We start from the raw sequence: 16,070 nt of genomic DNA on the forward strand, positions 1-16,070 counted from the left end.
CCCAACCTGCCAACCCACTGTCACTCCAACAGCCTGGAATCGCTGGGAATCTCCGCCCCATTGCCTGTGGGCTGGGGCCGTCATGCTCCTCATCCCGAGCTCTGCCCAGGGGATGAGGCCCTATATCAGTCAGGAATCTCTGGTTTCGAGCAACAGGAACCAACTCAAGTTAACTGAATCTCAAAGCGGAATTACGAGAAGAATCTGGAGGAGTCTGCAGAACAGACAGGAATGGAAGGGCGTGGCTCCCTTCCTGCAGTCAAGAGGCTGAGATGGGAGAATGGCTTGAGCCTGGGAAGTGGAGGCTGCAGTGAGCTGTGATCGCACCACTGCACTCCAGCCTGGGTGACAGAGTGACACCCTGTCTTATTTTTTGTTTTGTTTTGTTTTGTTTTTGAGACGGAGTCTCGCTCTGTCACCCAGGCTGGGGTGCAGGGGCGCGATCTCGGCTCACTGCAAGCTCCGCCTCCTGGGTTCATGCCATTCTCCTGCCTCAGCCTCCGGAGTACCTGGGACTACAGGTGCCCGCCACTGTGCCCAGCTAATTTTTTTGTATTTTTAGTAGAGACGGGGTTTCACTGTGTTAGCCAAGATGGTCTCGATCTCCTGACCTCATGATCTGCCTGCCTTGGCCTCCCAAAGTGCTGGGATCATAGGTGTGAGCCACCGCGCCCGGCCGACCCTGTCTCATTTTTTGAAACATAAATAAATCAAGCTGGCTGGGTGCAGAGGCTCATGCCTGTAATCCCAGCACTTTGGGAGGCTGAGGCGGGCGGATCATCTAAGGTCAGGAGCTCAAGACCAGCCTGGCCAACATGGTGAAACTGCGTCTCTACTGAAAATACCAAAATTAGCTGGGCGTGGTGGCATGCGCCTGTAATTCCACCTACTTGGAGACTGAGGCAGGAGAATCACTGGAACCCGGGAGGCGGAGGTTGCAGTGAGCTGAGATCATGCCACCGCACTCCAACCTGGGCGACAGAGCTAGATTCTGTCTCAAAAAAAAGTAGACTGGAAGCCAGGTGGCTACAAAATCAAGTCCTCTTCAACATGCAACTTGTCCCTTCATGGGAGGGACATCGGGCACAGGAAGGGACACTGAACTGCCCCTGTCAGATGGGTGGCACAAGCCACTTTTTTTTGAGACAGAGTCATGCTCTGTCACCCAGGCTGGAGTTCAGTGGCGCAATCATAGTTCACTGCAGCCTCCATCTCCCCGCCTCAAGCAATCCTCTCGCCTCAGACTCCCAAGTTGCTGGGACCACAGGCTCAAGTCACCATACCCAGTTAATCATATACATAGATGCTTTTTCTTTTCTTTTTTTTTTTTTTTTTTTGTAGAGATGGGGACTTGCTATGTTGCCCAGGACAGTCTGGAACTTCTGGGCTCCAATGATTCTCCTGCCTCAGTCTCCTAAAGTGCTGGGATTACAGGCATGAGCCGCTGCACCTGCTCACAAGCCAGTTTTCCAGGTACATCTGTAGCTGAGAGTATGACTCTCAGCATAGGGAAGTTAGAGCAGAGGGAGTGCCCTTCCAAGAGACAGCTACTTTCAGTCCCCGGTGCCACCTGAGTTTCCAGGGCTTTCCCATGTCAGAAAGGTCCTGCTCGGCAGGGGTCACAGCTATGTATGGGCCACACCCCAAGGGCAGACAGACAACTGAACAGAAGCAGGCTCAGCCTGAGACTCTTTTATATACATGGTTTATTCCTCCCCAGTCCCAGACAAGCCCCAGGCACACACTCTCAGGGCATGGAGATGCCCACACCCCATCTCTCGGAAGCTAGGTCTCTGGAGATCGGGATGGGGAAAAGGGGGAAGCCTTAGCAAGACGCAGCTCCCCCTTGGCCTCAGCCCCCCCAAGAGAGGGGACAGAGAAGGAAAAAGTATGGCGACACAGGACTGGGGTTCAAATACTGAGAAAGCCACACAATAGAAGACAAAAAGTAGCAAGCCGCGGAGAAAGCGGGGACAAGGAAGAACCAGCGCCCAATCCCGCCCTCCTCCCAGCTGGGACACTGCATCCCCAGGACTCTGTGGGGCAAGGGGTGGGACTGGGAAGAGAGGTAAGATTTGGGGGTGGAGGGGCTCAAGGCTGGACCCACCCTACCCTTGGACTCCTGGGCTCAGGGCAAGTGAGGCCCGAGGGGCCCCTGCAGTTGGCAATGATGGGGCCAGCAGAGGCCTACAGCTTGGTCAGGTCCAGCTTCAGCTTGTAGGGTGGCGGGCTGTCCTCATAGGCATGCGACGGCGGAGGGTACAGGGGCCAATCAGGCTCAATCATGAAGCCCTTGTGCTGCTCCAGGGTCAAAGGCTGCAGGAAGAGAGGGGAGGAGGGAAGTGGAGAGAAGCAGAGCAGCCAAGCCCCCAACCCTGATGAGTCTCCTTCCCACCTCTGATTTTTTTTATTTTTATTTTTTGAGAGTCTCTCTCTGTTGCCCAGGCTGGAGTGCAGTGGCGCCATCTCGGCTCACTGCAACTCCGCCTCCTGGGTTCAAGGGATTCTCCTTTCTCAGCCTCCTGAGTAACTGGGACTACAGGTGCACGTCACCACGCCCAGCTAATTTTTATATTATTAGTAGAGACAGGGTTTCACCATGCTGGCCAGGCTGGTCTCGAACTCCTGACCTCAAGTGATCCACCCACCTTGGCCTCTCAAAGTGCTGGGATTACAGGTGTGAGCCACCACACCTGGACTGTGTGTGTGTGTGTGTGTGTGTGTGTGTGTGTGTGTGTGTGTGGTGGGGTCTTGCTCTGTTGACCAGGCTGGAGTGCAGTGGTGCCATCACAGCTCACTGCAGCTTCAAACTCTCAGGCTCAAGTGATTCTCCCATCTCAGCTTCCCAAGTAGCTGGGATCACAAACATGCACCTTCACATCTAGCTAATTTTTTCTTTTCTTTTCTTTCTTTCTTTCTTTTTTTTTTTTTTTTTTTTTTTGAGACGGAGTCTTGCTCCTCTCTGTCACCCAGGCTGGAGTGCAGTGTCACGATCTCGGCTCACTGCAAGCTCCACCTCCAGGGTTCACGCCATTCTCCTGCCTCAGCCTCCCAAGTAAATGGGACTACAGGCGCCCGTGACCACGCCCGACTAATTTTTTTGTACTTTTAGTAGAGATGGGGTTTCACCGTGTTAGCCAGGATGGTCTCAATCTCCTGACCTCAGGTGATTTGCCTGCCTCGGCCTCCCAAAGTGCTGGGATTACAGGCTTGAGCCACTGTGCCTGGCCACGTCTAGCTGATTTTTAAATTATTTATAGTGACTAGGTTTCACTATGTTGCCCAGGCTCTGGGCACCACAGAGGTGTCACCAACATACCTGGGCACCACAGAGGTGAGGCCCACACCACAGAAGTGTGGCCACCTCTGACTTCCTGTATCCCCAACTAAGAGTGGATGTTCTGCTGGGTGCAGTGGCTCACGCCTGTAATCCCAGCACTTTGGGAGGCCAAGGTGGGAGGATCACAAGGTCAAGAGATCGAGACCATCCTGGCCAACATGGTGAAACCCCATCTCCACTAAAAATACAAAAATTAGCCAGGCGTGGTGGCATGCGCCTCTAGTCCTCGGGAGGCTGAGGCAGGAGAACTGCTTGAACCCAGGAGGCAGAAGTTGCAGTAAGCTGAGATTGTGCCACTGCACTCTAGCCTGGTGACAGAGAGAGACTCCATCTCAAAAAAAAAAAAAAAAAGAGTGGATGTTCTTCCGCCAATTCAAAGGGCAGTAAAGAAACTGGCTCCAGGTCATGCAGCAAGTCTGAGGTCCTGGCTGGGTGAGTTGGCTCATGCCTGTAATCCTGGCACTTTGGAAGGGCAAGGCGGGTGGATCGCTTGAGCCCAGGAGTTCGAGACCAGCCTGGGCAACACAGTCCCCATCTCTACAAAAAATACAAAAATTAGTAGGGCATGGTGGCAAGTGCCTGTGGTCCCAGCTACTCAGGAGGCTGAGGCAGGAGAATCGCTTGAGCCAGGGAGGCCGAGGCTGCAGTGAGCTGTGATTGCACCACTGCACTCTATCCTGGGTGAAAGAGTGAGATCCTGTCTTAAATAAATAAATAAATATATATGTGTGTGTGTGTGTGTGTGTGTGTAGGCTGGGTGTGGTGGCTCACATCTGTAATCCCAGCACTTTGGGAGGCTGAGGCGGATGGATCACCTGAGGTCAGGAGTCCAAGACCAGCCTGGCCAACATGGCGAAACCCCATCTCTACTAAAAATACAAAAATTAGCTGGGCATGGTGGCCCACACCTGTAATCCCAGCTACTGGGGAGGCTGAGGCAGCAGAATTGCTCGAACCCGGGAGGTGGGGGTTGCAGTGAGCCGAGATGGTGCCATTGCACTCCAGTCTGGGTGACAGAGCTAGACCCTGTCTCAAAATATACATATATATATGAAAAAAAGAAAAAAAAGGTCTGAGGTCCTGGTGTCTGCGGGAGCAGGTGGCCAAATCCAGGGCCAGCAAGCAGCTCTCTCTGCCTCCATCCCCTCCCTCAGCCCAGTGCCATTCACAGATCCCACCCACCTGGAACTTGAGGTGCTGACCAGGCGCGGTCACCAGGGTGGAGCAGCTCAGCCACAGCATAACCAGCACGGAGAGGAAGAGGCAGCAGGCCAGGATCCAGCGAGGCAGACCCGAGCGCCTGCCCCGCCCGGCAGGCACCACTCAGCTGCCCGGGCCGGGGCCAGGGAGACCCGCACCTCCAGTCCCACCCCCCTCCCACCCCCAGGGTCCTGCCACCCACCGGGACATGCAACTGAGGAAGTCATTGTCCTGCGGCTCTTCAGACTCCACCTTGGCCTTGCTGCTGGTCTTGACTCGGATCTTGGCCTTCCTCACCTTATCCAGGGGGCCTACAGGGTCTGAGAGATCAGCTACCACTCAGCGACCACCAGGTCTTTGCCAAGCAGCCACAATAACCATGACCAGGAGGGAGGAGGTCAGGACCTGGGTCATGGAGTCCTGGAATGGAGATCAGAGCCCTGGGAGATGGACCATAGAATGCTGAGAGAGGGACCATGGAACCCTGGGAGATGGAACATGGAATCCTCAGAGACAGACCACGAAACCCTGGGAGATGGACTGCAGAACCCTCGGGGATGGACCCATGAAACCCTGGGAGATGGACCCTAGGAGATGACCCTAGGAGATGAATCCATGGAACCCTGGGAGGTGGACCATGGATCCCTGGGAGATGGACCATGGAACCCTGGGAGGTGGACCATGGAACCCTGGGAGGTGGACCATGGATCCCTGGCAGATGGACCACGGAACCCAGGGAAATGGGCCACGGAACCTGGGGAGATGGACCACAGAACTTTGGGAGGTGGACCACGGAACTTTGGGAGGTGGACCATGGAACCCTGGGAGGTGGACCACGGAACCCTGGGAGATGGACCATGGAACCCTGGGAGATGGGCCGTGGAGCCCTGGGGGATGAGCCATAGAACCCAGGACTTGAGAGATGGAGATCCCAATCCTAGAGGGTCTGTTTGCCAGGCAGACTCCTTGTGGCAGTGGGGTCACCCATGGAAGGAACACTCGTCTAGGTTGCACCTTACCCACGTGCACCTCCAGGGCTTCAGGGTGGGAGCCTCGCCAGGTCACCTCCACGCGCTGCAGACGGCCCCCCTGGAAGCCGAGGCTCTCCACTACGGGCTGGGTCTGGGCCAGGAACAAGAAAGCACAGAGAGGCCTGTGAGAATAGCATTCCTGGGCCCAGGCAGGCCCTCTGTGACTGCCACGTCCCACGCCCAGCTGATACCCAGTTCTCCTGGGGAGACAGTAGGGAGGACACCATCCCATGCACTGTGGGCTTGATGTCAGGAAGGGCTTGATGTTGTTATTTTCTGCTTTCATGGACTCCTCCATTTGCCTTAACCCCATCCTTTAGCTCTGGAAGTAGGAACATGATCCAGACCAAGCCAGTGGATTGCCTGAGAGACGGTCATATGATCCATCCAGGGCCAATCAGAGTAAATCCCAGCTCAGTTAAAACCCCCAGATGGGGCTGGGCGCAGTGGCTCACGCCTGTAATCCCAGTACTTTGGGAGGCTGAGGCGGATGAATCACCTGAGGTCAGGAGTTCGAGACCAGCCTGACCAACATGTCAAAAACCCATCTCTATTAAAAATACAAAAATTAGGCAGGTGTGATGGTGGCCACTAGTAATCCCAGCTACTCGGGAGGCTGAGGCGGGAGGCTGAGGCAGGAGAATCGCTTGAACCTGGGAGGCAGAGGTTGCAGTGAGCTGAAATCATGCCATTGCACTCTAGCCTGGGCAACAAGAATGAGACTCCATCTCAAAAAAAAAAAAAACCCCAAAGGGTTTATGACCTAGAGCCTCTGGCATCCACCTTACTGCCAAGAGGAAGTAAATGCCTGGGAATGAAGCCACCACAGAAGAAAGCAGAGTCAAGGCATGGAGTGAGACACTGAGCCCCTGGATCCAGCTGTGCCTGAAGCTTGCACACTGTGGACTTTGCATCTCATGAGCCAAGAGTAAATGCATCCCAGCTTCTTACCCTGCCCACCCATCTGCCACTGTGGCATGGCCCCTGTCAGGGGTCTCACCTGAAACACCACCACCTTCCCATTGTCAGTCTGCAAGTAGTATGTCCAGGTGGAGGAGACAAATCCCTGGGCTGAGTTGACGAGGTCATTGCAGAGGGTGGAAAACAAGTCCAAGAGGGAGAGGGCCCCACTTGGAGCCTCCAGGACCGTTCTCTGATGAAAAAAGGTCCAAGACACAAAGATGGCACCAAAATAGGGTATTAACCAATGAATGGGAGGGGGCAGGGTGCGGTGGCCCATGCCTGTAATCTCAGCACTTTGGAAGGCCAAGGCAGGCAGATCACTTGAGGCCAGAAGTTCAAGACCAGCCTGGACAACATGGCGAAACCCTGTCTCTACTAAAAATACAAAAATTAGCCAGGCATGATGGTGCACACCTGAAATCTCAGCTACCCGAGAGGCTGAGGCATGAGATTTACTTGAATCCGGGAGGCAGAGGTTGCAGTAAGCCAAGATTATACCACTGAACTCTAGCCTGGGTGAAACAGTGAGACTCCATCTCAAATAAATAAATGAATACATAAACTAATAGGAGGGGAGCTGGGAGAATTCACTTGGATTGGATGTGGCTAAGTGATTTGAGCCAATGGGACTTCTTACAGTGAACACAGATCTCAGCGTGGCAGTTGGCTTCCTGTGTACCCTTAGGGAAGTGGATTGTGCTCTCTGAGCTCTAAAATGTGTACCATTCTCTTCCCTCGTGGAGTAGCCATGAAATTTCAACTAGAGGATGCCTGCCAAGTGCCTGGCACAGCACAGGCACTTAATGCGTAGTAATCCCTATTACTAAAAATATCATCATCCTCATTATTCTTATTTTGACAGCGTCAAGACAGAGCTCTAATGGCCGGGCATGGTGGCTCACGCTTGTAATCCCAGCACTTTGGGAGGCCAACGTGGGAAGATCACTTGAGGTCAGGAGTTCAAGATCAGCCTGGCCAACATGATGAAACCCTGTCTCTACTAAAAATACAAAAATTAGCCGATTATAGTAGTGGGTGCCTGTAATCTCAGCTACAAAGGAGGCTGAGTCAGGAGAACCACATGAACTAGGGAGGCGGAGGCTGCAGTGAGCCGAGATTGTGCCACTGCACTCCAGGCTGGGCAACAGAGCAAGACTTCATCTCGAAAGAAAACACAAAACAAAACAAAACGAAGCGAAAAAGAGGGAGCTCTGAATCGGAAGGGCTGACAGTGCAGTGAGCTTTTCTGAACAGCAGTGAAAGCTGGGAAGGGGTGGAGGAAAAATGGGAGAAATGGTGAAAGAGCTTTCTGCAGAGTCCCAGCCCCTAGGTCTCTGGCTATGCTACATGACTTTCTGTGCCTCAGTTTCCCCTGATGCAGCATTGCTTGGACTACAATAGATGAGCCATTATTATTTCTCCCACAAGGCAGCGTGTGCGTGCTCACAAGGCAAGGCTACTCTACTCTGAGTCGCAGTTCTGAGCCCCTCCAGGTGACAGTGATCACCAGCTAATCACAGGGGAAGGGGGTGCCTAAGATGAGTGAGGTGAGGAGTGGCCACAGCCCTGGTGGCTTCAAATCTCGCCCCTTGCACAGCCCTGTGTATGACCTGGGAGGTTGCCCCCTGGACACTAAATGGGGGTGACATTGTCCCTGGTACCTCCGAGTGACACAGAGACATTTGGTACAGGTTGAAGTCAGGCTCGAACGAGGACAGATATTTGATAAACGGTGGCTGTTTTCTGCCACTTATTCCTCAAAAGGTGGTGGAGCATGGGGGTCACTGTTGCATTTCAGAGATGACAACTAAGGCTGGAGACATGATGGGGCTGGATGGAGGTTGCCTGGCAGGCCTGGTAAAGAACGCAGAGTCTGGCAGAGTCTCTGCATTCGAATGAAGATTTCCCATGGGGTGAAGCAGGTGGGGGTATTGGGAAAAGGGACCCAGGCCGCAGTCGGAGGCCCACCTTCTGCTCCGGCTCAGGCTCCGCAGGCTGGCTCCAGCAGCCATGGCTACAGGCCTGCTGCTCTGCCTCCTTCACATAGGCTTCCACGCAGGCTGTGGGAGGTGGGAGGGGGTGACTGGGGATGGCCCTTCCCAGGTCACCTCTTCCCACCCTGGTACACCCTGCCGGCGGGCCCTCACCTGCTTCACACTCAGTTTGGGTGGCATTAGGCTTGGAGCTCCTGGCCACGAATCGGCAGATGGAGAAGAGGCGGCAGCCACGTTCGCAAGCGCTGATCAGAACAGCTCTGTCATAGGGAGACTCAGAGGCGCCCTCCAGTCCCGCCTGGGGGAGGGTGGGACACGGAGCTCAAGTCATGGGGAGGGGCGGGAGGAGGGTGGGGGGACCGGAGCATTCAGGAGAGGCTGGGGAAGGCTTTCCCGCTCCCCACCAAGTCTAGCCAGATGGAGATGAAGTTGGGAGAGGCTACAAATGTTAGTGGGGCTCTTAGCTCTGAGGAGGTGATGGGGAGGGAGCTTGAGAAGAGAACTGCACAGTGAAGGTGGAGAGAAATGAGCCTTCCCCCAACTAGGCTCCAGGGAGGAGGGGAGAGATGGAGAAGGATTCTCAGACCTGGAGGAGGAGGGGGAGGCTCAGAGGAGGGGGTTTTGGTCACACTCAGATCAGGCTTGAATCCTGGGGAGTGGTGGTAGGAGCAGGGGCTGTAGCTCTGAGTGGGGAGGGAAGACGATGTGGAGGAGGGGAAGTGAGGTGGGGAGACCGTCAGGCCTGAGGGAGCTGGGGGTTGGGTGCTGGAGGGTCCCTACGCAGCAGAGTGCGGAGGGAGCCCAGGAGGTAGTATCAGCCCCTTATCGCAAGGACCTGCATTCCCAAGCCCTTCCCCATCAGAGGGAACCCCATCCCGTCCTCCACTGGAGGAATCTCCGCATTCCGGAACCCTACCTCCTCAGGGATATCCCACCACCACCAAAGTCTCCTGCTGTCATCCAAGACAAGCCCATCCCAACGCCTCCCCCTTCGGAGAGATCACGCGTCCCCCGCTGGCACCTGGCACCGCACGCGCCTCACCTGGGAGGGCCGCGGGCCGAGGCGGTCGCGGCACCGCAGCTGGCAGTTCTGCGTGTCCCCGAGCTGGGGGGCGAAGGGATCGCGGGCGGACGGCGCGGAGGCGGCGGGCGGCGATGCCAACAGCAGCAGCAGCAGCAGCAGCGGCAGTGGCATCAGTGCCACCGCAGCCATGGCCAGGCGGAACGCGGGGGGTGCGGGGGACTCCAGCTCAGGCCGGGCACGGAGGATGCAGCGGCTGCGGCGGGGACCGGGGCGCTGACGTCACCCGAGCGAGGCAGCCTGGGAAGGGGGGGTGGGAGATGCGGAGAGCGGGCGGGGGAGCTGAGCTGCGGCAACCGCGCGGTGCGGGTCGGGCAGGGCAGGTGCATCACGGCCCCCACCGTTTATCCCATCGCGGGGATCCCTGGACACCTCCCTGGTGTCCACGGACGGGGGATCTCTGCTGGCGCTTGGTGCCAAAAGGAAATATATAGGGGGATGGGATGGAGGGGGCTATTCGCCAGGGATGTCGAGGAGAGCGGAAAGCCTGGAGGAGAAGGCGATGTGTGCGCCTACCACGCGGGAAAGAGGAGAAAGGGGTGTCCAGGCTACAAGGGAGGAGCTTGTTGCAGGAGGAGGGAGGGCGATGGGGCTGGAGTCCAACCAGGGAACGGAGAGGGAGGAAGGTGAGGGTCGCAGGACCCGGCAGCTGAGGCCTGGCATCTTCTCCTTTGACACCCAGGTTAGAAAGGAGACAACTTGTGCAGAGTTTGCCTCCTCAGGGAAGCCCTCTGAGCCCCTCCCTTGCTCCTTCAGCCTCGCCTGCCTCTGGCCCAGCCCTGATCCACTGACCTAGGGGATCTGACCCTATCTCCCCAAGGCTGGAGAGCCCTGGGCTGGGGCTTAGTGGGAGGGGACACAGAGGTACGCTCAGGAGCAAGGGGAGGGGGAAATGCTAACATTTCTAATTCTCGTGGGAAAAAGGGGCAAATAGCGACACTTCTGACTTCCACAACCATCACACCCCAGGGCGATGGACTGCAGCCCCAGGAGCCGAATCTCGGGTTAGGGGTACCCCCAGCTTCCTTTCCGCCAGGCACGGGAGTGGGGACGCCCCTCTAAACCTGGATCCTCTGCAAAGATGCCCCCGCTTTCGCTGGCATGCCTGGCACAGGTGCCTGCAGAGCCGCGCAGCCGCCCGCGGGTCCCCCACCTACGCTCCGCCCCTGTAGACCCGGCGACAGCCTCGCAGGGTCGGCGGGTCAGAGGGCGGCTCAGGTTCCGGCCCGGGAGGAGGGTGTCCCGGGTGGGGGCCTGGCGCACCCCCTCCCCGGGCCTGCGGCCTAGCTTTCATCTCAGCTGCCCCGGGCCGGCCCCCACCTGGCTTAATCAGGCGCGGCTGTGCCTGGCGGACCCCGAACATCTGGATCCCGGTGCGGCCCCTCCCCCGCCCCGCCCCGCCCCTCCCCTCCCTTGCTAGGCCGCTGTGACCCTGCGGCTAGCGCCTCCAGCTCGCAGTTTGCGCCAGAATCCAGCAGAATTCCGCTTCTAACCCATCCGCGCGCCAGGTCCGCACCTTGGGAAACAGCCCTGTGCGTTGTGACCAATACTGTCCCCCATGTCACAGGTGGGAAACTTAGCCTCCGGGACGCGTTGGCAAAGACAGTATTCAAGCCCACACATGTTAATTCCAGAGGCCCGCGTGCGCCTAACCCCTCCACAATTACTGTCCTTCATTCATTCCAACAAAACACTTTTTCCTGCAATAACCGTATAAGATAGGTACCAGCAGCGTTGCCCTTTTATACGGGTGAGGAAACACGCTCAGACTGCAAAGTGGTTCTGTTCAGGTGACAGGGAGAGAAGCAAAGAAAAGCCAGGAGAGCCCTGCCAATGATGGGAGGGGACCTTTGGGCATAAGAGGCATTGCTTAAAGCGCATCAGGGAGGAGGGACACCCCGCGCCCTTTCGCAGAAGGAGAAACTGAGGCTGAAGGAATGGGTCGATCACCCAGGTCGCCCGAGAGGAGAAGGGAAAGAGGCTGATTGCCGCCCACCCAGCCCCCTTTCCGCTGCACTAGGCCGCTGGGGGGGTTGAGCGGAAAGAGGACTTGACCCCGGCCCCCAAGGTGAGCCCCCGCGCCCCTCCTGCAGTTCCCGGGGGAGCCGGTCCAGGTGAGGGGCGGGCGGGCCGGCGGGCGGCCAGGGTCGGGTTTCAGGAAATCCGCCGACATTCCTTCGGGGCTTAAGAGGGAAAGTTGACTCGGCGCCGCCCTCGCCCCCCCCCCCACTTCCTACCCCCCGGGGCGGCCTGGCCGGGGGCGGCAGGCGGGGGGCCTGAGGCCGGCCTGGGCGTGAATCAGCGGCAGGCCAGGCGTCCGGGAAGCCACAGCAGCCGAGGTCAAGGCAGGCAGCGGACAAGCGCCCTTTGTCCCTTGCCGCCCTCACCACGACCCTGCTGACCCCCACCTCCAAGCAGGGTACAGGCTGGGGAGGAGGCAGGGTACCATGGCGCCGGTGGTTGTTGCTGAGGGCTGTTGGGGGAGGAAGGAGGGATGTGGCTGCCCCCCTAAAGCAGCTGGTGCCTCCTGGGATCCAGACTTCAGAGGCTTCTCAGGGTACAGATGGGCAGGGAAACTGGCCTCCCTGGGGCAGGTCTGCAACTTTCCAGGCAGATCCCCTAGGCAGGTCTGCAACTGCCCAGGCCCCGCCTCCAGTTCCTCAAGTCCAGAGCGCATTAAACTGAGGACCCAGGCATCCCTTCTCTCCAGGCTCAGCCTCCAGGGCAGAAATGATAAAGCCTAGGGTACACACAGGCCCTACTTTCCTATGCCACAGACCCTGAACCAGGTGTCCAGACCCTCACTGCCCCTTAATTCCTGAAAGCACCTGCCTGGAACACCAGGCAGCTAGTCCCATACTGGGGGGGGAGGGGTCCTGAGTACGGGGCTCTCAGAATGGGAGAGGCAGCTCTCAGCCTTGCTCCCTCCCTCCCAGTGGTTGTGGGTCCCCACAGGACCCTGAAGATGCCATTTCCACTGCCCTCTCCCTGGTGCACCCTCAGTGCCCTGGAATCATGAGGGAGCTGGGGATGGAGGCCCCTCCAACCTAATACCTCTAATCCAGAAGTGACCTTTTTGAGTGGAGGGTGCAGGACTAAGGAGGGGTCCCTCCCCCACCCCAAGGGGAGGCCCTCCCTCTGCCCGAGGGGAGGCCTTCCCTCCATCTGCCCCTTATACGTTCCCAGCCAACTTCAAGGACTTGGGTCAATATTTGTCAGAAGTTCCGTTGACGCTAGCTCCCTTTTGTCCTCAAGGAGATGATGGAACTGGGGAGGAATGGGTTAAACTTCTGGGGGCCCTAAGGGCACTCTGGGGTCAACTCCCTTTCCCTGAAGTCAAAGATGTGGGGTAAAGGTCACCCAAAGGCAAAGGTCACACTCCAGGGTGGGGCTGGGCAGGATTGGAAAATGGTACCTCCCTTTCTATGGGTAAGAACAAGAGAGGGATGTCTACTGGCTAGGGTCACACAGCAAGACAGAGAGTGTGTTCCAGGCTAGAACCCCAGGCAGCATGACTTGCTGGGACTGAGTTTTCTTGCTACTTGGAGGGACTAAGAGTTCTCCATCCTCTGCTTTTGCAAATATTTAGTGAGTGCTTTGCTTTCAGTCCCCACTGGGCCCACCATGGGGTCCAAAGGGGCTGAGGCTGCCCACAGTCTAAAGAAAATCAGTGGGCCGGGCGCGGTGGCTCAAGCCTGTAATCCCAGCACTTTGGGAGGCCGAGACAGGCGGATCACGAGGTCAGGAGATCGAGACCATCCTGGCTAACACGGTGAAACCCCGTCTCTACTAAAAAAAATACAAAAAATTAGCCGGGCGAGATGGCGGGCGCCTGTAGTCCCAGCTACTCGGGAGGCTGAGGCGAGAGAATGGCGTAAACCCAGGAGGTGGAGCTTGCAGTGAGCTGAGATCCGGCCACTGCACTCCAGCCTGGGCGACAGAGCGAGACTCCGTCTCAAAAAAAAAAAAAAAAAAAAAAAAAAAGAAAATCAGTTGCACAAGAAATGAAATGGTTGGAAGAGTTGTGTTTCAAAAACAATGACACAAAGCGAAGGAGAGGGAGAGTGCTGGGGGAAGGGTGGAGGGCCTCTCTAAGGAGGTGGTACTGGACCTGTGACTGACGGAGGAGAAGGAGCTAACTGGGGAACCTGTGGGGAACAGCATTCCAGCAGAGGGAACAGCCAATACGCAGAAGCCCTTCGATAGTAACAAGTCTGGTATGTTTGGGGAAACAGGGCTGCAGTGGCTGGGGCGGAATGAGGGAGAGGAGGGGGAAGAGGAGAGGAAAGAGGAGGGGAGAGGATGGCGGGAGGGTGGCAGGGCAAAGATCTGCTTTTTCTGCTTTTAAAAGCTCCCTTTGCCTGGTGTGCAGAGGAAGGCAGAAGGGTTATCAGAGAAGCCCCAGAGCAGGCCGGGAAGCATCCCTGAGGGGGACCGTGGGGCCTGGATCTGAATGGGGTGGGGAGAAGGGGTCGGCGTCTCAGAATGGAGATGTGTTTTGGAATCAGAGCCAACAGGATTTGCTGATGAATTGGACATGAGGGATGAGCGAAGGAGAGAGTTGTCACGTGCACTTCCAGGTCTCTGGCCTGAGCACCTGGATGGATGGGGGAGCCCTTTCCCAAAACCAAAATGACTGGAAGAGAAGTAGAAATGGAGGGGGGAATAAAATCAAGGTTTTGCTCCAGAAGCCTGAAATCCTCCCAGAAGTGGGTGAGGCGTCTCTTCCCAGAAGGGGGTGACAGCATCTACAAACAGGAGCCATGGGGGAGTAGTTGTGAGTATCCTAAAAACTCAGTTCCAGCCAAGAACTGCCACCTCCACTTAACCCTCTGGGTCCCCTGGCAGGTAGGACTATGGCTCCATGTTTCAGAGAGGACAAGCAGGCCTGGGGGTCACCTCTGCTCCAGGAGATCTTCCAGTGCTGTGCTGAGGGCTTGGATTGCAGAGACTTCTGCTGCCTTGCGTCTTCCCACGGAAGCTTTTAGGCTGGGTGGTGCCCACTGTGCCGAGGAAGAAACTGAGGCACAAAAGGCCTGGTTTCCCAAAGTAAATGGCAGCGTCTCTCCTTGTCTCTGTTCTCCATCCAGAGTTCAGATGGGGCAGGGGCGCCCTGGGTCGGTATAGGCTCCCATCCCCCAATCTTGTTTTTTGATAGTCTGGAGTCTGAACTGGAGATTTAAGTAGAAGAGGGTGGGGCTTCAGTATTGGGCAGAAAAATGGGGGCTCCTGAGCCCCCCTGAGACACTTTTGTCCCCTTGATTGGTTGGGGACCTGAGAAAAGAATCCAGGCCTCTAAGGGACTCCTGGAAAAGGGGACTTGGAGCCGTTCCGTTCCCTGGGCGCTGCAGCTGGGGGCGGGGCTGCGACCCAAAGTGGGTAATTGCACCCCCCAACTCTCATTTCAGGCACCCCCATCCGCAGCAGCCTTGGAGGCCAGGAACCCTTTATTCCTGGGCGCCCGCATGGGGTAGGGACCGGGAGGAGGGAGATGAGACGCCCGGGCCGGGAAGGGTCCCGAAACTCGAGCAATGGCCAAAAATAATAACACGGAGAAGGCTCTTTGCGCAAAAGAAGGAAGACAAACTGCGTCGCTCCGGGCAGCCGGCGTTACCTGGAGTCGGCGGGCGGCGGCCGCCGGAGCGATTAGTCACCGCGTGGCGCACCCCACCCGCGGGCCGCTGAGTGGATTTTTCCGTGGCGGGGTGTGAATAGGTCCCAGGGGGAGAGCTTCTTACCGCTCTCCTCCTGGGAATCCCTACTACTGCGGTGCGGGACCCAGTTCCCGCGCAGGCCTGGGTCCCCGCTCCCACAGGGGACTACGTCTCCCCGTCTGCCCACGCAGGAGCTCCTTCTCGAGGCCCCGGGGCACCCAGAGCAACCTCAAACCCATCCCGCGCGCGAGGGGGACAGCGCAGCCAGGGAGAAGGCGAAGGACTCCGTGCCTTCCTGCTTTTTCTCCTTTCTTCCAGCAAAGCCTGGGGCCGAGGCAACTCGCGGAGAATCGAAAAGAGGAAGGATGAGGTGGGAGGGCTGGGACCCGCGCGCCGAGGGCGTGGGGCTGGGGGTGACTTTTAGGCCCCTGGGAAGGCAGAGGGGCTGGAGATGCGGGTAGGCGGGACTCAGGGACCGCTCGGTGGGGGGGCGGGGCCAGAGCTGGGGTGGGGGCCGAGACAGAAGATTGGGCGGTGGAGGGGGGAATGGAGGAGCTGGGGACCAAAGGGGCCACTGAAGAGGCACTGGGCTGAGAGGAGGGTGCAGGGAAGTGGGCAGGGTTATGGAAACGGGATTGCGGGTGCCGGGTCCCAGACTGGGGGTGGGAAGCCTGGAGCTGGCAGGGTTGGAGAGGGAGGTCCTGGGCCGGTAGGGGTTGAGTAAGGGGGCTCTGGGCCGCGGGATAGGGCGCGCGCGGTTCGCGGAGGGGCGGAGGCCGGACGGGCGGGGCGCGCGGTGCCCGCGGG

General features: G+C 57.6%; 1 protein-coding gene across 1 annotated transcript; it reads right to left on the reverse strand.

Moving 5' to 3' along the window:
• Positions 1 to 1,688: 1,688 nt before the first annotated feature.
• TMEM59L (transmembrane protein 59 like) lies at positions 1,689 to 9,859 on the reverse strand. The gene is made up of 8 exons (XM_033197413.1): positions 9,571 to 9,859; positions 8,682 to 8,826; positions 8,503 to 8,594; positions 6,572 to 6,724; positions 5,560 to 5,662; positions 4,743 to 4,860; positions 4,523 to 4,640; positions 1,689 to 2,316 (listed from the first exon to the last, which is right to left on the reverse strand). Exons 1-8 carry the CDS (start codon positions 9,739 to 9,741, stop codon positions 2,188 to 2,190), a joined length of 1,029 nt encoding a protein of 342 aa, XP_033053304.1. The 5' UTR covers positions 9,742 to 9,859; the 3' UTR covers positions 1,689 to 2,187.
• Between the last annotated feature and the right edge of the window lie 6,211 nt (positions 9,860 to 16,070).

The sequence above is a fragment of the Trachypithecus francoisi genome, unplaced genomic scaffold (genome assembly GCF_009764315.1).
Source record: "Trachypithecus francoisi isolate TF-2019V2 unplaced genomic scaffold, Tfra_2.0 Lachesis_group5, whole genome shotgun sequence".
NCBI classification, from domain to species: Eukaryota; Metazoa; Chordata; class Mammalia; order Primates; family Cercopithecidae; genus Trachypithecus; species Trachypithecus francoisi.